The 22,846-nt window shown below is 37.9% G+C and overlaps 1 protein-coding gene and 1 long non-coding RNA gene across 2 annotated transcripts in view; one reads left to right on the top strand and one right to left on the bottom strand.

The window, feature by feature from the left end:
- Window positions 1-1,202: 1,202 nt before the first annotated feature.
- Window positions 1,203-5,170, top strand: LOC122217737. Its single transcript, XR_006201648.1, has 3 exons — window positions 1,203-1,442; window positions 2,108-2,215; window positions 5,086-5,170. It is a non-coding gene; the product is annotated as an uncharacterized LOC122217737 (long non-coding RNA).
- Window positions 4,750-22,846, bottom strand: part of TMA16 (translation machinery associated 16 homolog) — a 28,848-nt gene continuing 10,751 nt past the window's right edge. The window contains exons 2-7 of the mRNA XM_042935142.1: window positions 19,159-19,271; window positions 12,969-13,006; window positions 11,718-11,802; window positions 10,170-10,318; window positions 7,169-7,211; window positions 4,750-5,972 (exon numbers count right to left, since the gene is read on the bottom strand). Of these exons, the coding sequence (XP_042791076.1) occupies window positions 5,792-5,972; window positions 7,169-7,211; window positions 10,170-10,318; window positions 11,718-11,802; window positions 12,969-13,006; window positions 19,159-19,271 (609 nt within the window). The 3' untranslated portion in view covers window positions 4,750-5,791. The remainder of the gene's footprint in view (window positions 5,973-7,168; window positions 7,212-10,169; window positions 10,319-11,717; window positions 11,803-12,968; window positions 13,007-19,158; window positions 19,272-22,846) is intronic.

The following is a 22,846-nucleotide window of genomic DNA, read 5'->3' on the forward strand; positions in this document are numbered from 1 at the left end:
ACAGTATTTGTCTACTCAGACATAATAAAATAGTAAATTTAGATAATTTCATACATACTATATAATAGGAGAAAGACTGTGGAATCAATTTCTAATCTATGATGTTTGCTGGTAAGAGAAGAAAATGTCTCTCTCCAAAGCCCCAACTTCTAAACCTGAATTCAGGGTAAACCCACTGCCTAGCCCAAGGCCACCTCCAGGTCATTCTGGTAGACTAATTGTATGTGCTCATTCTGCCTCATTGGATATCCACTTATAGTCTCCTCGCACCTCCTGAATTACAGCAAATACTCCTGGATCACAAGTCATTGTCACTGTGTGTTCAGCTAATGGTCCTAAAACTGGGAGATGTGATAGAGATACCAAAGGAAGCAAGAGAATGGGAAGAAATACTTGGAACTCAGGGAAAGGGCAATGCAGGCAATGGGAACAATAACCAAAGTCCCAAGTGGTTGTCAAGCAAGATTCAGCTACCGTAGAAACAGCAAGCCCTTGTTAGGGTCACAAAGTTTATTACTTACAGTGATAGCAGAAGAAAGACAAACCACCAGTAGCCCCATGAGTCCTGTCCCAAGAAAAGACTCAAAAAGAGGGGGCATGAGACATGAAAGAGGACACTATAATGCAACAGAAAGGGTGGGGCACCTTGTTGCTGAGATACTAATTCCATGTTGTAGCTAAGCAACTTTGTGGCCTGCAGCTCTGCCCTAAAGGGACTCAAAATGAAAAGTCTCATACTTCATCAAAATCTGGAGGCAAGGACAACTGTCTCACATCTTCTCTGGGAGACAGGGAGGCATACATGAAGTGGCCCATGATAGTTCCTCACATGCCCCAAATCCTTGTGTTCCAGGAAGATCATGGGCCATCATGGCTCAGGTTAGCCTGAACCTAGCCTGGCCTAAATGGATAAACACAAGGTCTTCAGGGTGCCAGCAGAGCTGTTCCACAATAGAAAACAGTTTGGCCATTCTAGGAATAGACAGAAGGTCTGTGTACCTGAAGTCCAATAAGCCAAGGGCGAGTGGAAACAAGTAAAGGTTGGAGAAGCAGTTAGGAATCAAATTATTTGTCATGTGAATTTCACCCCAAATATGATGGATGTCAATGTAGGTTCAGCAGTTGTAACAAATATAGCACTCTGGTAGGGGGTGTCGATAATGGGGGAAGGTGTGCATGTGTGGGGGCAGGGCGGATAATCTCTTTACCTTCCCCTCAATTTTGATGTGAACTTAAAACTGTTCTGAAAAAATAAGTGTTTAGAAACAAAATTATACCCATCAAATAAACATACCATTAAGAAATGACAGAATGATACTATAACAAGATGAACAAAGGAGTAGCATATTGTAGTGTACATTTTCAAAAATTCATCAGCAACTCCAGAGAATGGATTATGAAGAACAAGAATGGTGGCATGAAGGCTAGTGAGGAAGTGACAGGTAAGGGCAGAGTGGAGATGGCCTGACATGGACTGATTTGACTCTCTTTCTGAAAACAGAACTACAAATACCGACTAATTAAATTTAATTGGGAGGGTATGGAAGAAAGAAAGTGAAGAATCAAAGATGATTTACAAGCAGTTTTCAGAAATTAGGTGAAAAACTTGGGAAAGATTCAAGGTTCCTGATGAGAGAACAGGGATTGGGATCCAGGACACAAATAGGAGTATTTGCCATTGAAAGGAGAAAAGCTGCTACATCCATAAAATGGAAAGGGAAGGAAGGGGAGGGAGAGGGAAAGGGGAGGGCAGTTTCATTGTCTCAACGATGTATATAAAGTGAACAGTTGGTTGAGGAGGCAAATATTAAAGCTAAGCTAGAACATGAAAAAGTAGTGAGGGACGCCTGGGTGGCTCAGTCGGCTAAGTGTCCGACTTCGGCTGGTTATGATCTCATGGTTCGTGGGTTTGGAGCCCTGTGTCAGGCTCTGTGCTGACAGCTCAGAGCCTGGAGCCTGCTTCGGATTCTGTGTCTCCCTCTCTCTATGCCTCTCTCCCGCTTGGGCTCTGTCTCTCTCTCTCTCTCAGAAATAAACAAACATCAAAAAAAAATTTTTTTAAAGTAGTGAAAATTATCTAAAAGTTGGAAAAATGAACTTATTACAGGTACACAGTAAAACTGCTAAGCAGTATTGAGAATCCACTTGAGATGTACAAACATGAATGGAAAAACCTGATACTCTCCACAAATGCTGAGCTACTTGGGAACAACAGGTACAAAGGAAACAGATAACCTGGTGTGCTCCTCTGAGTTTTGAAAGACGAATACTATGCAGTCAGGGGCAGAGGGATGGAGAGCATGTGACAGGAGGCAACTCTAAAACCCGAATCTAAACAAAACTTAAAAGAATCTGAAAACAGGAGATAGGTGGTGCACAATGAAAGAATGAGGTCAAAGTACAGAACTTCAGCAGTGGAGGGGGATAGGAGATGGTGAATGGAACACAGAATAGTCAAATTTTATGGGAGTTTCAGGAGCTGGTAAGTATCTGGGTGTGGCCACTGAGAAGTGTCTGAATGGAGTGGAGAAAAGGGTCACAATTTTAGATTTGTTATCCACAAGGTCCTGGATTCACTGAAATGATTAAAATAAGGGAGAAGAAAACGGAGGCAAGTAAAGTCTTCAATGAATGAGAAGGTTCTTCTGGGAGGTAAGATAATAAGGAAAGGGTGACAGTGATAGAACTTCAAAGAACAGAGAAGTGGCAGTGGCAATAAAGCAAAGAGGACACCTGTCTAATCTCCTGCTCCTGAAACACAGGGATAGAAGAATAGTAAAAGCTCCTATTTGAGGTGACAGAGTCCTAAGGAGACACCTATGTCGGTGAGGAAAAGAAGTGACTAGGATATCTGGAAAGAGACCACTGTCAGAGTTGACGGCTCTGAGCTTAGAGATGTACCATTAGCTCATATCCGTGGGAGTTCCGCTTATTGTTGACAAACTATGGCAAGCAGGAAAAATCCAGCCTATTTTGTGTATGGCCACAAATAAGAATGAGCTTTACCTTTTTAAGGGTAGTAAAACACACACACACACACACACACACACACACACACACAGATATGCAAAAAGAAACTGCATTTGGGCTGCAACACCTAAAATATTTACTATCTGGGTCTTTACAAAAAAAAAAAAAAAAAAAAAAAAATTTCACCACCCCTGGTTTACAAAGAACTGCCAGTGAGTTCTCTTCCAAGGCCATGGACTGCAGAAGCCATCTTGCAAAGACAATCTACTGACCGAAAGGAAGGAGCCTACATAAGGCAGCACAAGTTATCCCTGCAGGAAAAAAACATGTTCTATAGATAACGATTAAGGATATCACTTAAAAGCAATACTCTAACAACAAATTATCTCTTAGGCTACTTTGGTCCAGCCAGGAGTAACAGGATTACTGTCATGATATAATTATTTATAATGATATATAATAAAATTATGAATTATAATTATTATCCTAAATGATAAAGTAAATTCCTCCATTCAACAAATACCTACCTATTCTAGTTCCAACCAGGGTGCTTGTTCTATTTTTTGCTTTGATGGTATAGAGAAAACCAGGAACAAATGTTTAAGGGAGAGCACAATCTGCCATTTTCATAAGTTATTTATCTAACAGAATAGTAAGACTTTTTAAATATCAGACCAGATAAAACAGTTTCTCTTCTCTTTAAGATTCAGTTTTAGCAGCTCTTTCTGCCCACAGGTCCTGTTCCTGTGCTTTAATAAAATCACCTTTTTGCATCAAAAAATAATTTAAAAAAAGATTCACTACAAATCAAAACCACACTCAGATATCACCTCACGCCAGTCAGAGTGGCCAAAATGAACAAATCAGGAGACTATAGATGCTGGAGAGGATGTGGAGAAACGGGAACCCTCTTGCACTGTTGGTGGGAATGCAAATTGGTGCAGCCACTCTGGAAAACAGTGTGGAGGTTCCCCAAAAAATTAAAAACAGACCTACCCTATGACCCAGCAATAGCACTGCTAGGAATTGACCCAAGGGATACAGGAGTACTGATGCATAGGGGCACTTGTACCCCAATGTTTATAGCAGCACTCTCAACAATAGCCAAATTATGGAAAGAGCCTAAATGTCCATCAACTGATGAATGGATAAAGAAATTGTGGTTTATATACACAATGGAGTACTATGTGCAATGGAGTACTATGTGGCAATGAGAAAGAATGAAATATGGCCCTTTGTAGCAACATGGATGGAACTGGAGAGTGTGATGCTAAGTGAAATAAGCCATACAGAGAAAGACAGACACCATATGTTTTCACTCTTACGTGGATCCTGAGAAACTTAACAGAAACCCATGGGGGAGGGTAAGGAAAAATAAAAGAGGTTAGAGTGGGAGAGAGCCAAAGCATAAGAGACTCTTAAAAACTGAGGACAAACTGAGGTTTGATGGGGGGTGGGAGGGAGGGGAGGGTGGGTGATGGGTATTGAGGAGGGCACCTTTTGGGATGAGCACTGGGTGTTGTATGGAAACCAATTTGACAATAAACTTCATATATTGAAAGAAAAAAAAAAAAGATTCAGTGTTTATAGCCATTTTGAAACAAAAATGAACCCCCCCCCCCAAAAAAAAGGACACTTTCCAGTGACTAAAGAGACAGGAACTTCTCTAACCATAAAACCATACTCTTACAAAGATTACTAAAGAAAGCAAATCAGCATCAGTTGAAACACTGAAATGAAACACTGAAAATGAAATAATTGGAACTTTAAGAAGTGAAATTATGGAAATAAATTTTATTTTTAATTGTCAATAGTAAAAAAAGCTGTAATATTTTAAATAAGTTGTTAACAAGACTTAGTTGATGTCTAGTAAACCTCTTATAGCATCCTTTTACATTTATATTCTTGAAAATACTCAAAGACACTTGCATTGTATCCCTTAGAAAACAGCCTAAAAGATAACTGCATTTAACAAGTCCTATAAAGAACAACATTCTAACATTCATGTTTTTCATATTTGAAATACTGAGTTATATTATATGTCATTTAGTGTATCACTTAGAAGAATAAATAACACAATCGCAATAACTGATGCTCTGATCTTTGTTTCCACAGATAAAACCTATCAGCCTTCATGAGAAAGCAGGAAATATACAAACAAAAAGAGTTAACCTGCAACCACTTATCTTATTTGTTAAAAGATAACAAATTACAGTGTGGGAGACTAACATTAGGAAAATAGTCACCATTTTTTTCTTTACCATTAAACTCTGGCTCAAAGATAATAAAAATAATGTACAATCCATCAGTGTGTATTTATTCCATATCACATTTTCCCTATCTTACAAGGAAAGAAAACAGATTTAATTTAAGAGGAAGATTAGTGAAACACATTACTGAAAGACAATTTTGTTATCACCACTACTCAAGAAGTATGCACGGGACTCTTTCAGAAAACACATTGCTGTACATACCCCACAATCTGAGATTAGGTGATCCAAGGTGAACATGAAAAAAATTAAAACTTTTTTTTCCCTTATTCAGATCACTCCCTATGCCCAGGAAAATCAGGTTAAATGGATCTTAGAATACTTTTATTTTATTTCACTATATCTATTTTAGCAACTTAATGTAAATGGAAAGTAACACTTATTTTTAAGTGAAAATCATAACACTGTTTGAAACTGCAAATGGGAGTTTCATCATGAAAGATGATAAGCTACATGGCAAATTCTTGTATGTAGACAGTTATTTACCATAATCAGTTCAAATATAACTTTACGCTTTCCATTTATTTACTTTCAACTGAAATAAAGGACAATTAGGCCACTGCAGTCATTTCCTCATCTGAGTCACTGGATTCATCTTTTAGTTCCAATTCCCCTAAATCTTTGTCTACGGTTATAATAGTTTTCTTCTTGCACTTCTTGGGAACTGCATCATTAGCACAAATTTTTCTCATTTTAATGGTTGGCAATTTCTTCAGATCCAAATCCCACTCCCTAAACAAAAGAGAGTACACACAGAGGGTTGCTGGGGTGTGAGGTGGGGAAACAGTCAATGTATTTAAAACTCTAAAAGCAGCAGAACAAAGCTTATGAATGTATAGTAGATTCAAATGCACTAGAAACAAACAACATAAATGCATTAGGAAAAAAAAGAGTCCCAAGAACTGAGGTTCAAAGCTTTGTCCATATTTCTTGCATCTTCTCATTAACCTATAATAGCTATAACTGCACACAGATTCCCACATATCCAAAACTTCCAAAAAACAATTCAGGAAAACATTAGGCAGAAGTTAGAAGGAGGCTCTGTTCCATTCTTTTATTCTCCCTAACCTGAATCTTCAGTCTGGCCATATGGTTTCAAGAATCTAAAAAGTAGGAACTAAGACACCTGGGTGGCTCAGTCAGTTGAGTCTGACTTCAGTTCCAAGTCATGATCTCACAGTTCAGGAGTTCCAACCCCACATGGGGCTCTGTGCTGACAGCTCAGAGCCTGGAGCTTGCTTTGGATTCTGTGTCTCCCTCTCACTCTCTGTCCCTCCCCTGCTCACATTTTGTTTCTCTTTCTCTCAAAAATAAATAAAAATGAAAAAACTTTTTAATAAATAAATAAAAAGTAGGACCTAGATCATATCTGGCAAATTTCCAAAATGCAGTCAGAAAAGATTCTTCTTTTCACACATGGTGGTAAATCACAGTAATTTTCAGAAACAAAAAACATGTTATTGTTACACTAGAAAACTCAATCTTTCAACTACCAGACTAACTAGTTCTTGATGACTTAACTTTTTCTCTGGGATCACTTCCCAATAACCATCCTTTCTGAAAGAACTCTGAGCCATCAAGTCTGTTGCTGTTAGGTTATCTTTTAAAAAGTATGAACTGGGGAAGAATAGTGAGAACAAGTTCTTTTAGGTATTATATTAAGGTATCTAAATTTTCTTTTAAAAATAAATAAAAGCACCATGTCACTATCATTTCAGTGTACATCAGGTGTTTCAAAGAAACACAAGTTAGGAAAAGCCTTACTTTGATAAAACAGAAAAAGTTAAAAGAAACCCTTGAGTTTTTTTTTTTTTTTTTTTTAGCTCATTAGAGCTAAGTTCAAAGTTCTAGGTTCATAAGGGAAGAAAGTTTATGTCTCATGTATTTTACATGCAGCTTCAAGGAGTAATAAAAAGAGACAGACTTACCTAAAAGTTTTCAGATTACCTGCATTTACAATGTCTGGAATCTCTAGGAAAGAAAATAATTTACATCCATTAAGCAATGTTCTTTAAATTACAACACTTTACAGTTTCCTTGTTTATTATCTCACATACAAAAGTGACAGTGAAAACATCCAAAGCAAAACAAAATTTCAAAGCACTGCTGTAATGCTATATGAAAAGTAAGTTTTGGAAGTATAAAGGGCTTAGTTTAAGAAGGTGACTTATTCACCAGACGCACTCCCTGACACTGGAAGCAGCACTGTGGCACGCCTGAAACAACACCGGATCTGAGTTTTTGGGCTGACTCAATCACCAATACATGTCTGAGCTTGGCCACATCCTGTTAATTAATCTGCTGGCTACATGGTGAACAGACTTTAGAAGGAAAGAGCAGTAGCACAGAGACCAACTGGGAGGCCGTTAGAATGGTACAGTTGAAACAATGGTGGCTCAAACTAGGGAGGTGGTGACAGTAGCAGTAGAATTTATCAGACGCAAAATGTATTTTGCTGAGGATATGGACGGAGCATAAAAGTGACTATGCATGGGCTTCTAACCTGAACAACTGATGCCACTGCCAGAAATACAGATCATGTGGGAGAAGAAAGTTTTGGGAGAAGAGCTGGACTTTGCTTTGGGACAGGTCAGGTCTGAGATGCCTATAAGACAATCAAGTAGAGATTTTAAGAAACCCATCTTTGATAATGCAAATCTGGAGTTCTAGGGACAAGTTAGCACTGGCAGACACAAATTTTGAAATTATGGGCATGTAGACGGTATTTCAAACAAAGACAGAATGAAATCCATTAGGAATTGGTATAGACAGATAAAAAGAAGAGGCCCCCAAAGTAGAGACCTTGGCCAAAATTTAGTTTGTGAAGAGGAGGAGTCAATTTAGGACACTAAAGTCTTGGCCAGTGACCTAGAAAGACAAGTAGGAAAGGGTCTTCTTTACCAAATGAAACGTGTGACAAGAAAATGAAATGATTGATCATCTGTATCAAATGATGCAGAAAAGTTGACTGAGAATCAATGCCCAGTATAGCAACTATTTGCCAGTACTGTTAGTTGAGTGGAAACGACAGCTAATTAAAGTGGGTTACAAAGAAAATGGAACATGAGGAAAAATGGAGACTACGAACATAAACAAATTTTACAGTCTGATGGTGACAACTCCATGAAAGGGAGTAGTTGAAGCTCTCCCTCAACTTCCTGTGTCAGGTACTTTGATAAATCAAACTTTATGTAACTTTTAAACAACCTGTGGAAGTAGGTATGCTATTTATTGCAATGTTTAAACTGAAGAAAACAAAGCCGCAGGAGGGGAGGATTTAAATAACTTGTCCTGTTTAATAGTAAGCTGTAAGGGTTTAAATCAGATCTATCTAGTTCTAAAGCTATTTTCTGTTATTTTTTCAGTTAGGAACGCACTTCTTACAGATGATGAAGAGGAACTACCAACTACTTCAGGGTTTCTAGCATTATTGTAGTGTAGGTGCCTGACGTTAAGCTTTTGATTGTCTAGACATCCGTATCACAGACACCCTTCTCAAATAAAAGTCTTGCCAGCTGTATGACACAGCTACAGCAAAACAACTAGATGAGAAACCAGGCCGCCCCCATCCGTGAAAGTTCCCTTTCAGAAAGCCCTGGTAACCAAACACTCGAGTGACCCCACTTTTCCCTTCTCGCGCCCTAACTCCCACTGCTGTGTTTCTAATTTGGCAATAAAGAATGAACCTGTGAAACCCTTGGCACCTCACCTTGGATCCTAATAAAGGTAGAGCCCCAGGTCCACACTCCCTCTCTCTACCTTCGTCCTCCCTGTATGCCCTGGGTTGTGCTGTGGACCCTCCAGGACTTGTGAGTAATAAATCTTTTTTTCCCAAAGTCCCCTGATGGTTGTTACTGAGGTGTATCATGCAATCCTAGTAAGAACCACAAAACCTGGTCCTACCACAACACTGGCTCTGGTTGGGGAAATGCCCATGGGGGCTCACCACAAGTACCAGGCGCCCAGGTGGGTGCTTCAGGCATGTCTAGCAGACAGCACCACTATCAATAGGCTGGGATCAACACAACAGTTATCCACAAGATACTTCCTTTAGGGTCAGTGTTTCAGTGTTATTATTACCAAAATTTAAAAATTTAATTTGCTATTAAGTATTTCATTCATACTATGCTTTTTAAGTAAATCCATGTACCATAAATGCAATCATAACATGGACTAGGAATGGAATGTGAATGAAGGAATGTACAGGACCATGGCAAACTTAAGAATATATGATCAAATCTAAAAGGGACAGCTGTTACTCCACTATAGTGGATTATGCTGCCAGACCATTTGCATTTTTTAAAAAGAAGCCAGAAATCTACATTTTTCATGTGCAATCACCAGGTTTTTTCTACAATGGCAATTAATAAGTCAATCAAATGCCATCTGCAGGCCATGTTGCCTCTGTGTCATCACTGTTTGTGGGCCTTGCAAGCCTTAAGTACCCTCACTTAAGTGCTTTTCTTCTGAAAATGTTAGTAAACCAGCAACACAGAAATGCCACAACGAATGAATGAATGTTCGATTTTACAGTTTTTCAAGTATGACTACAACCCATAAAGGTTGGTCCTGTAAGAATGACAAAGACGGGGAGGGCACAGCACCCACTCTAAAGGAACACAGATGTAGTTGGAGACGGGCAATAACTCCACAATAAAGCAAATTAGGTATGTGCCAGAGGGAGAGGAAAGCTTTATTGTCACAGTAGAAAGATACGATGTCAATGTCACAAGTGACAGTTTTGAGAATGTAAGGAAAAAAATGAAGTAAAAAATTGTTTGATATACTCACAAAAGAAAGGAAATCAGAGGAAGAAATTCAAAACAAACTAAATAAACAGAATTTTAAAAATTAAGCATTTGAAATGAATTATAAATCTGATATGGCTATGTATTTTAGAGAGTAAAAATAAAATCACAGAAAACACACCAAGACCATATCCTTCATACTGCTGCCGCTCACGCTCCATTGTCTGCTTGATGACTGTCTCCCGGGAACAGTGCCGCCTTCCCTGCCTGTCTTTGATGCTGTTATGTAATTCAATCTGCTCTAGTTCACTGCTGAATCGATTTAAATACCTGAGAAATGAGAAAGCAACCTGAATTACAAGTCTGTACATTTGGCTGACATTACTTCATTTAAAATATAAACCCCAGGGGCGCCTGGGTGGCTTGGTCGGTTAAGCGTCCGACTTCGGCTCAGGTCATGATCTCACCGTCCGTGAGTTCAAGCCCCACATCGGGCTCTGTGCTGACAGCTCAGAGCCTGTAGCCTGTTTCAGATTCTGTGTCTCCCTCTCTCTCTGCCCCTCCCCTGTTCATGCTCTGTCTCTGTCTCAAAAATAAAAATTAAAAAAAAATTTAAAAAAAAAAAAATAAATAAAATATAAACCCCAGGCTTCACCCGTCCTTGAAATTTTTGTATTCTTCTGAGTTCCTCGAGTCCTCAGACTTCAGACCTTTCCTGGATAACCCCACCATTTCTGAAATTCCAGCAACCAAATCACTGCCTGCTATTCCAAGTATCTGCTAAACTCCAGATCCTCATATTCAACCACCCCCTGGACATCTCCATTTGGATGTCCCATGGAGGCTTAACACATCAAAAGTGAACTTATGTTCACCCCAGTCCCCCTCATCCCCCACCAAACCTGCTCCATCTCTGGCTCTCTACCTCAGGAAACAGTATAGCCATCCACCCAGTTGGCCAAGTGAACAATGTAGGTGTCCTCCTTGATGCTACTCTGTCCCTTTTATGCCACATCTAAGTTTTCACTAAAGAGCGAGACTTTCTACCTTCTTTAATATCTCCAGAGTCTTCATTTCTCTTCACCATACTGCTACTAATGATGCAGAGACCACCATCATCTCTTGCCTGGATTGCTTCATGAGCCTCTCAACAGTGTCCTGGCCAAAACCATGCCCCTTCAGGCTATCCATCCTCATTCTCACTACTGTGACATTTCTAAAGTTTAAATATGACCATCTCAGGTGCCTGCTGTAAAAAGCTTCCTGTGGCTCCCAATGTCCTTCGATAAAGTCCAAACTTACAATGATACTTGAGGTCCTTAATTAGCTGTACTTGTCACAATGCCCTCTTTGAACCTGTTAACAAATGTCTGGCAGATCACTACATATGTCGCTCTTATCTGTGATTCTCTCTGCCTAAAGGCTCTTCAGCTAACTTACCTCAACCTGCTAACTCTTACTCTTCAGGTGTCAGTTTAGACAATATTTCCATTAGGAAGCCTTTCCTGACCCCCAGGAACTAACTGGGTGGGTTAACTAACACACCCAGGCTCAGAAAGGTTACAAACCTACTAGAGTGGCTAAGCCAGGGTGTGAATCTTAAAGCCTTTCAGATAACAAAGTCCGTTTACTCCTCTATAAATCCAGAATAGAACTCTGTCTCTTGAAGAACCAGGTTGAACAAGTCCCTCTTTTCTGACCTTTTGCTCATAACATGCCCAGTGTTTACCTTTCAATTAATTCACAAGCATCTTTCTTTGAATATCCTGCTTTTTGGGGATCAAGATGACTTTGAAACCACTGGAGTTTTTCACCTGTAACAACAGGTACCAAGATCATTCAACACCGTAAGTTATCACTTATGCAATGAGTATTCATTATAATTTTCAACATCACTGTGTTTAAAATAGTATCAAAATTTATTTCAATGTTAAATACAAAGGCTTGTGTGGGCTCAAAGCTAATTAAACCAGTCTGTCAGAAATCAAATTGTCACATTTTAATTTGGGGAAGAGACAGGGGTGGAAGAGATGCTTTTCTGTGTATTTCTTGTCCAGTAAGAATGAAAAATTCTTTTTTTAAAAGCATAACAGAACATGAAGTTCTAAGTATTTCAAAAGCAAAGGACAGAACTTTTCTAAAATAATGAAACAAACCTGATTAGATTAATGGTGAAGATGGTCGTTGCTGAACATTTAATAAGCATCAGGCTCTATGTCAAGAGCTTTACAATCCTATGAGGATCAGTACATTATTATCCCTACTCAGAGATGAGAATAAGTAACCTGTCCAGGGCCTCAAAGTCACTAAATATATTAACCATACAAGAGCTGCTAGACACTGTGCAAAGAGTGACCAACATTATCAACGAGCTAACACACCTCATCCTTATGAGTAAATCTGACGATCAGGGTCATATTCAGTTAGATTTCCCAAAATTACAGATCAAGAAATGACCCTACCCCAGATATGGATGACCTACTTAGAAATACTATTCTATTAACTGAGAAAGCATTGGAGAGGAGTGTTCAAATAAAGCCTAAGGGTCACTATTTTTAAGTCGGGCTAATAAGTAAAAATTTACTAACAATAAATATGACAAAAAAAAAAAAGATTATGACACTGAGATACAGACTGAGGATGCACGTATCCACATCATTAAATATAAGCTGCTGTTTCCAAAATACTTAGGCCATAATCCTTCCTAATTCTAATCATTAGGGAGTAGAATTAAACTTCAGAGATAGATAGATATAGGTAGGTAAACATAAACTAAATAGTTTCTGAAAAAACTGAGTAGACATTATTAACGCTTTCTAAGAGCTAATGATTGATTTTACTTTGTTGGGTTTTAATTAAATCTGGTAAAAAAAATTCATTTAGATAAAAATAGTATTTGCCTAGAAGAATCAAAAAAATAGGCATATAGCAGAATTTCACTATCCTCTAGCCAGAGTGTCAAATAAGTAAATCTACTTACCAATAAGGTTGAGACGCAATGCCTTTTCATTCTTCAATCTTGGGGAAAAAAAGGTGCATAATGTGTTAGAAAATTTCCAAAGCAAGTTTTAAAAATCTGTCAAAAACAAACAAAAAACTGCCCACAGAACCTTAATTCAAGGATCATTCTTTTATACATATGAAATTAATTCTGATAGTGCGAAAACACTGAACATCATGCTTTTCTTTTAAATCGCTGGAACACAATGTTACTAGAAACTTTTCTTTAGCTCTTCAATGACTAACGACCAAAGGACACCTATAGAGCAAATCACCTTTGAAAACACACAAAAAAAAGGCTTGATTGGATTACGAATGTTCAGGTGGATAATACTTGTGCACAAAAGAGTAATAATGAATACCTTCTAGAAGATGGAATGCAGGCACCAAGGCTAAAATGCCTTACTGTCACCTTTTAAACTTCAACAAGAATAAAACAGAATGTTTACTTTTCATAATTTGCAAAGAACTATAACAAAGAACTCATCTATTCTCAGAAAACAGTATGGGTAATACGTAATCCCACGATTGTTGGTATTCTAAATACTAATTCATTCAGATGAGACCTTTGGATAGCTAGTTTTTGCCACATTTTGTGCTACCCACCAGAGATATAGCAATGAACAAAAAACTACTGTCCCTGCCCTAACAAAGCAGACCAGATTTCTCCTCCCACATTAAACAATGAGAAAATTGGAGAAATAAAATGAAGCCTTTTTTCAAAAAAAAAAAAAAAAAAAATTTAAGTACAAGGGCACCTGGGTGGCTCAGTAGGTTGAGCATCTAATTCTTGATTGCAGCTCAGGTCATGATCTCACAGTACCTGAGTTTGAATCCCCATGCCAGGCTCTGTGCTAACAGTGTGGAGCCTGCTTGGGATTCTCTCTCCCTCACTCGTGTGCATGCGCACACAGGCGCTCTCTCTCTCTCTCTCTCTCTCTGCCCCTTCCCAGCTCCAGCTCTCTCTCTAACCCTCCCCACTCACGTATTCTCTCTCTCTCTCAAAATAAATAAATAAACATTAAAAAAAACTTTAGGCACAGAACGGATTAAAATATACATAATACAAAATACTAACAAAGGACTTGTATTTAGAATATACAAACACTAATTACAAACACTAATAAGACAAACCAATACCAAAGAGGGCCAAAGATTTTAACAGATTTTTAATCAAATCAAAGACAAATGACCAACAATCACATAAAAAGATACTTAATATCATCTAGTCATCAATATGTACAAAATTAAATCATACTGGGATACTATTATACAACTACCAGAATGGTTAAAATATTTTTAAAAAACTGATAATACAACATGTGTAAGAGGATATGGAGAGAATGTAACTCTTACACACTGGTGGTGAAAATATAAAATACTATCACTTTGGAAAAAGCAATTTTGTACACACTTAAACGTGATACCTATAATATGACCAGCAGTTCTCATAACTTATTTCATATAAACTTAATTTCTTATATACTTTAACATACATTCACCACATGACCCAGAAATTCCAGTTCTAGGAACTGAAAGAAAAATGAAAACAAATGCCCAAACAAACACTGTACATGAATGTTCATGGCAGCTTTATTTATAATATCAGAGGCTGGCAAATTTTTTCTTAAATGGCCAGAGAATAACAGGTTAGGCTCTGTGGGCCATGTGGTCAGTCTCTGTCACAACTACTTATTTCTGCCATTTTAGCCTGAAAGCAGCCACAAATAATACAAAAGGAATGGGCACGGCTGTTTTCCAATAAAACTTTTTAATAAAAACAGATCGCTGGACCCGTACTTTGCAGAACCTGATAATAGCCCAGTACTGTAAATAATCCAAATGAACACCAAAAGGTGAATGAATAAACAAACTGCATTTCCAAACAATGGAATACTACTCAGTAATAAAAAAGAAAGACAATATATGAAATTACATGGGAAAATTTCATAAACATTACAAAGAAGCTGGCACAAAAAATTATAATCATTTCATTTATATGAAACAATAGGAAAGACAAATCTCACCCATCAAAATAAAGAGCAAATCAATGGTTCCCCGAGTCTAGGGTACAGGGTGAGGATGGGCTGAGCAATACACAAGGGAATCCTCTGGAAGAATGAAAATGCATATACACTAATCATGGTGATTACACCAATGTACTGTCAAAAACTCAAATCTGTACAATGAAGATATGGCTATTTTACTGAATGTGATTTATACTTCAAAGTTGATTTTAAAAAATAAAGAATACTTCAGGGGCACCTAGTTGACCAGTCAGTTAAGCATCCCAACTTTGGCTCAGGTCATGATCTTGCAGTTCATGAGTTCAAACCCCACATCGGGCTCTGTGCTGACAGCTTAGGGCCTGGAGCCTCCTGCTTCAGATTCTGTGTCTCCCTCTCTCTGCCCCTCCCCCACTCACACTCGATCTCTGTCTCTCTCTTTCTCTCAAAAATAAACATTAAAAAAATTGTAAATAAAAAAATAAAAATAATACTTCATAACAAGAAAGAGAAAAATTCATTCCTTTCAAATAAGCCTAGAGGAAAGAATCTAGTTAGAAGTCAGGTTGCTGAGCGCCTGGGTGGCTCAGTTGGTTGAGTGACCAACTTTGGCTCAGGTCATGATCTCAGGGTTTGGAAGTTTGAGCCCCGCATCAGGCTCTGTGCTGACAGCTGAGAGACTGAAGCCTGCTTCAGATTCTGTGTCTACCTCGCTCTCTGCCCCTCCGCCACTCATGTTCTGTCTCTCTCTCAGAAATAAATAAACATTAAAAAAATTTGTTTTAAAAAGAAGTCAGGTTGCAATAATTCTGAACGAACTAAATGGAAGCCTGAACTAGAGTGGTATCGGTTGGGATACAGAAAAGTGGAGAGATTTGAGACTAATTCTCAAAAGTAGTTGTTTCCTAGATTTTTACTTATTAGGCTTAGTTTCTCTGTTAATTTTCCATACTAAGTCATTTTGTTTTGGTATGTAGAGTTCTTTGCTGGTTACTCTGCAGGAAAAGACATGACAGTATACACCAACAAAATATCGCTAAGCTCAGAATCATAAAATAAAGCTAAAATCATGACACGGAATAGCCATTTGCTGTCCGTAATTGTTCATCATTTGCAATGTACTAGTCTAGTCTTCAAACCATACTAGTTTCTTTTAATACGAACAGAAGCAATATTGCAAACAGTCTTAAATCAGAGCATTCAAATACTGAAGAACATGTTTGAGCTCTCAGCTGTTGCTATTCACTCCTATAGTATCTTTAAGTAATCAGAGTCTATCAATAAAAGTCAAGGTGATCAACTTGGTCTGGTTTTCTATCCTTCTACCACTAGTCAAAGGCAATGCAACATAATAGATATCCTCCCTGATCTTCCCCTCACTTGTCATTCTCTCTAAAAAGAAACCTTAGGAAGCAGTACAAAGAATCCTCAGTTCTGTATAAAAGTACAGAGACTGGAACTGTAGCTGCCTTTGTTCCTCAGAAAACCAAATATCTTAGTAGGCAGATAGTTAACAAAAGGTGATAGTATCTAAAATGGTCCCCACTGATTCTTGTGTCTTGATATTCACGTCCTTCAGTGTGGATGGCTAGACCCAGTGACTTCTAACAAATAAAATAGCACAATGGATGTCACTCTGACTGTCTTCCATCCTGGCCACCCTCTCTTGTTCTATCTCAGAGCCTTTTCTCTGTTGGAACCAAGCTACCATGCTGTGAGTAGCCCGTGGAGAGGCTCATGTGGCAAGGAACTGATGCTTCCGGCCAATAGGCAGCCATGCATGACTTGAGATCTGTCAACAGCCACGGGAGTAAGCTTGGAAGCAAAACGTCTCCCTATGAAGCTCTGGGATGAATGTAGCCCCAGTCAACATTTTGACTGTAGCCTTGTGAGAGACTGAGTCAGAAGCATTCAGTTAAGTGACACTGGAATTCTTGACCGAGAAACTGTTTTAAGCTGCTAAAATGGCATATAATTTCTCATGCAGCAATAGGTATTTAAAGCAGTATTTGATAACTGTTATTCATTACTCAGAAGCCATGGGCACCTGCACTTCAAGTTAAGTCTTACTGGTACCTTTTCTATCATCTTGCATACAGTTTGTCCCAAGAGTCTGAGTATCTTTCACCAACCATCTCTCCAAAATATACAACTCAGCCTTTCTGTCTTGCTGGAAGTACTACTCTAGTGCAGGTAGATCAGCATTATTTTCGGATAATATTTGTGATCATGCCATTTAAATTAAATAGAACTCATGGTCAATGATGCTGCTACTCGAAAAAAAACGGACATCTATGACAGGAGTAAGCTTGTTTCATAAAATACATTAGACACTAATAAAACTGTATATTTGTTTGCTTCTGGAGCCATTAATGGTTACAATGGTGACTTCTTTAAAATAAATGAGAAAAACCTGTTTAGAACGCTGTCCAAGCAGAAAAAATTAAGTATTACCTTTCAACTCTGTGCTATAAAAACGGAGCTTTGGTCAATAATGGAACCTCCTTGGATAGAATAAGTTATATAGCAAGTAGCATGTTGTTCAGTTTTAGCCTTCTATAATTCTTTTATGTTGATTCTGTAAATCAATGCATAAAATCCTGAATACAACTGAAAACATAGAAAGATTCTAGGCTCACTAAGCTCACTTCAGTGAACTGAAGAACTTAGCCAAATTCTAAAGCAGTATTTGCTAAAATATTGCATGTATACCATCGGTACTACATAAGCTAATTTTTAAGTTTCTTATGGACACAGAATTAAATCATCTTTAAGCAAGTTACTTTTTTTCCTCATTGTCTTTTGATCCTAATTACATTACAAAGAAAACTAAAAAAAAAAAAAAGAAAACTTAGTTCAATATTAGTTTATTTTACAAGTCTTACAACCTTTGCCAAATCTTTCCACCGAGGATAAAGCAAGCATGCCTCAGGCTCAGACCATACAGGGAAGGCAACAGTATCTACTTGGTTTTAATACAGATCAAATGTCTCCTTGAAGAAAAAAAAAAAGTAAGGAAAAAAGGTTCCAAAAGAATATTAAGTTAATAATACTATAGGTCAGTGGTTCTCAGTGTGGTCCTGAACCAGCAGCAATAGCATCAACATTACCTGGAAGCTTGTTAGAAATGTAAAATCCTGGCACTGCCCCAGACCTTCTGATGTAAAATTCCAGGGGTGGGAACAAACCATTTTAATATGCCCTACAGGGGTATCTCATGTTCACCTAAGTTTGTGAAATACTAGAAGATGGTAAAAGGACTGCAAAATCACAAAAGTGGTAATTATGTCAAAAGACATTGCAAAATTCATGAAAGTGACATATAAATACTTTAAGTTTGAAAAGTACTGTTTTAAAGCAATACTGCTATCATCATAATAACCTTTATGAAAAGAAAAAGAAAAATTTGATTATGCTATCACAGCACTTGTCTATTCTCTTCCAGAAAACTTCTAGCCAAATCACTGTGGAAGAGTTAACCTTTACTAAATATGCCTTTAGGTCTTGGGTAAGGAATTGATACATAACAATGAACATGCTGGCTTCTATCAGCGAGTATGGAAATGTATCTACCATTTATTAAAATGGTAAGGCCATTTAAAAATAGCCAAAATGATGACTTTTGTGTTTGTAACTTCATTTTAAATGATTTATTTGTTTCTACAGCAGTTCCTGGGGACGCTTACAGGCCAAAGATGGAGGGTAGGGGCGAATTGGCAAATTATAAAATGTAGGCTGCTGACGAGAGAAGGGAGACTAAGGGAAAGGAAATGGAAAAGAAAGGGCATTACATATGCATTCTGTATTCCTAAGAAGAAAATTTTCCTATGAATTGTTCACATCAAGAATACAAACCAACTTCCAAAATGGCATACGGACCTATGAAAATCTACTTTTCCATAAAAGCAGAGAATACTAACAAAACTTGTTGAAATCAACTTTTTCGGAAGTATGAAAATTAAACAAAGGCTTGCAAGAATCCAAGGAGTATTCTCAAGAAAAATAAGCCCAGTCTCAGTAAGAAAAGAACAACAAATCTGTTTTTTCAGTGCATAGAACATACTTAACATTTATTAAAGAAAGAACAAGGGAATATTGATGAAAGATAAAAGTATAAATGAGCTTTACACCAATGCATAATATAAATGATAAAAAGATACTTACTTTTCCTTTTTTTCTTGTTTGTGGGCTTCTCTTGTAATTTGAGCTGCTTTTCTACTATATGGATGGATGACCTTTTTTTCCCGTCCTACAAGTTTTCCCTTTAGGGCTTTAGGCTACAATGTAGGAAAACATATTACATACATAGTCAGATATATAAGTGATTTCTGTCCAAAAAAAATTTTTTTGAAAGTAATATAACAGAAGTATTGTAAGCCAGAAAGACTATAAAAAAAGGTGCTGAAAGTGTCAATAAACCCAGCTCCTCAACTGTTCCATCTTCAAAGTATGTAAGAAAATCCAGATAGTGAGGAGAAACAGTTAAACACGTGTGTTACAGTTAAGAAAATTAAGGAGGTAGAAGGAACATAAGATGTTCATGGGAGGCTGACTGTAGAAGTTGTTCATGGAACAAAGTGGGCACTGAATCAAGCAAAATCAAAGTTGGATTCATAGAAAAAGAAGAAGAGAGGAAATAATAGAAGCCATCTCAAAACCAGCGCATCAAAAAGAACAAATTACTTTCCCATTCAAACCTTATGCCAGTTTAACTAGGTCACAATTCATTCAGTCCACTGAACTAGACATGTCAGTAATTCTTTATTCCCACATAATTCTCCATCTTATCACACCTGTTACCATTTTGGAGTTGGCTTCCTATAACGACAGAAGCCCAAAATAATAATGGTGTACGTAACCCAACAAAGTTTGGTTCTCTCATGTAAAAAGTAGGAACTGGAGACTCCACTCCACAAAGTCCTCAGAGATCCAGGCTCCTTCCATTTTGTTATCTACTATCCTTAGGCCCCTATATATCCACACAGTTCAAGATGACTTAATACCAAGTCTAAATTCCAGACAGTGAAAAGTAGAAAAGAAAATCAAAAGGCATATCCCTTTCCTTTAAGAGCAAGATCTCGGAAGCTGCAGCCTTCTGTTTATACCCCATTGACCAAAATTTAATTGGTGGGTTATATAAAGGTGAGTAGTAAATATAGTTGTTATTCTCAGGAAGGAAAAAAAAAACAAAACAAACAAACAAACAAACAAGCAAAAACATGATTACAATAGAAAAAGAGCCTATTTGGGGACAGTTGACAGTCTCTAATATACCGAAGCCTGGAAAAGGTCAAGTGTTCCTAGAATCTTCTCTTCAGAACTATTGTCATTGCCTTAAATCAGCCTCGTGATCTTTCATGATTAGGGTGGCCTTCAGATTCTCACTGCTAGTTCTTTTTTCATGGAAGTCATACAGCTTATTTTTCTACAACATTAATCTAGTAAAGTCCCTCCCCCTGCTAACAAACTCACAGTTAGGTCCCAAGTCCTTAATGTGGAAAACAATCTACCCCCACCCTAATTCTCCAGCATTATTTCTCATTCTTCAAAACATCCTTCACCCCATTCTTACTGAACTTCTCCCCCATTCCCAGAATACACCTTGTTGTTTCCTAACTTTTGGAAGCTGCACTTGTTACCTCTGCCTGCAAAATCTTTTCCTCTCTGTTCTTTCATAAATTACAACTCAAAGTTTTCACTTGTAAAACTTTTTGCAGAATTAATTAAAATGACCACCAATTCCTCATTCACACATGTATTCTCTCCTTCAACAAATACTGAAATACAAAACAAATATTTACTGCTCACTTCTTGATAAACCTAAGTAGCGAAGACAGCTCCAACTGTGAAACCCAGAATGGCATGGGAAGGTTGTTACAGGTATAGGAGAATAAGGTGAAACCATCATAAAACAGTACAAACATGTTTCATTTTATTGTGCTTCACAGATATTGTGAGGGTTTTGATTTGTTTACAAACTGAAGGTTTGTGGCAAACTTGCATGAATTAAGCAAGTCTATTATTGACATTTTTCTATCAGCATTTGCTCACTTCATGTCTCTATGTCACAATTTCGGTAATTCTTGCAATATTTCAAACTTTAGCATCATATTTGTTATGGTGATCTGTGATCAGTAATCTTTAAAGTTACTCTTGTAATTGTTTTGGGGCACCATGAATATGCCTATATAAAACAGCAAACATGAATTGTGTGTGTTCTGACTGTTCTCACTCACTAACCATTCCCCTATCTTTCTCCTTCTCTTCAGGTCTATTTCCTGAGACACAACCATATAGAAATTAGGCCAATGACTAACCCCACAATGGCTGCTAAGTGTTCACGTGAAAGGAAAAGTCATACATCTCCCACTTTAAATCGAAAGCTAGAAACAATTAAGCTTGGTGGAGAAGGCGTGTCCAAAGCTGAGACAGGCCAAAAACCTAGGCCTCTTGTGCCAGTTAGCCAAGTTGTGAATGCAAAGGAAAAGTTTTTGAAGGAAGTTAAAAGTGCTACTCCAGTGAGCACACAAATGATAATAAAGCAAAACAGCCTTAATGCTGAGAAACAAAGTTTTCAGTGGTCTGGAGAGATCAAACCAGCCACATTTCCTTGAGCCAGAGCCAAAGCCAAATCCGGAGAAAGTCCCACCTCTCTTCAATTCTACGAAGGCCGAGAGAGGTGAGGAAGCTGGGGACGAAAAGTTTAAATTGGCAAAGGTTGGTTCATGAGGTTTAAGGAAAGAAGCTATCTCCATAACATTAAAGTGTGAAGTAAAGCAGCAAGTGATGTAGAACCTGCAGCAGTTATCCAGAAGATCTAGGTAAGATAATTAATGAAGGTGGCTACGCTAAACAAAATTTGTGTAGACTTTTAATGTACACAAAGCAGCCCTCTACTGGAAGATGCCATCTAGGACTTTCACAGCTAGAAAGAAGTCAATGCCTGGCCTCAAAGCTTCAAAAGACAGACTGCCTCTCTTGTTAGGAGTTAATGCAGCTGGTAACTTTAAAGCTGAAGTCAATGCTCAGTTACCATTTCCAAAATCCTAGGGCCCTTAAGAATCATGGGCCCTCTACTCTGCCTATGCTTTATAAATGGAACCATGAAGTTTGGTTGATAGCACGTCTGTTTATGACATGGTTTACTGAATATTTTAAGCCCAAGGTTGAGACCTATTCCTAAGAAAAAAAGATTAATTTAAAAATGGCTGCTCATTGACAACACACCTGGTTGCCCATGAGCTCTGATGGAGACAATGAGATTGTTGTTTTCATGCCTGCTAACACAGCATCCATTCTATGGCTCATGAATCATGGAGTGATTTTGACATTCAAGTCTAATTATTTAAGAAATACATTTTATAAGGCTATAACTGCCATAGTGATTCCTCTGATGAATCTGGGCAAAATACTGAAAGCCTTCAGAAAAGGATTCACCATTCTAGATACCATGAAGAACATTCATGATTCATGGGGAAGAGGTCAAAATATAACATGAATAGGAATTTGGAAGAAGTTGATTCCAACCCTCTTGAACGACTTCAAGGGGTTCAAGACTTCAGTGGAAGCAAGTGCAGATGTGGTGGAAACAGCAAGAGAACAGAATTAGAAGCGGAACCTCAAGATATGACTGAATTGCTGCAATCTCATAATAAAACTTGAACGGGTAAGGAGCTGCTCCTTACAGACGAACAAAGAGAGATGGAATCTACTTTTGGTAAAGACACTGTGAAGACTGTTGATATGGCAGCAAAGGATTCAGAATATTACACCAACTTAGTTGATAAAGCAGTGGCAGGGTATGGGATGACTGACTACAATTCTGAAAAAGTTCTACTGCGGGTAAAACGCT

This window comes from Panthera leo, chromosome B1, assembly GCF_018350215.1.
Source record: "Panthera leo isolate Ple1 chromosome B1, P.leo_Ple1_pat1.1, whole genome shotgun sequence".
Classification (NCBI taxonomy): Eukaryota; Metazoa; Chordata; class Mammalia; order Carnivora; family Felidae; genus Panthera; species Panthera leo.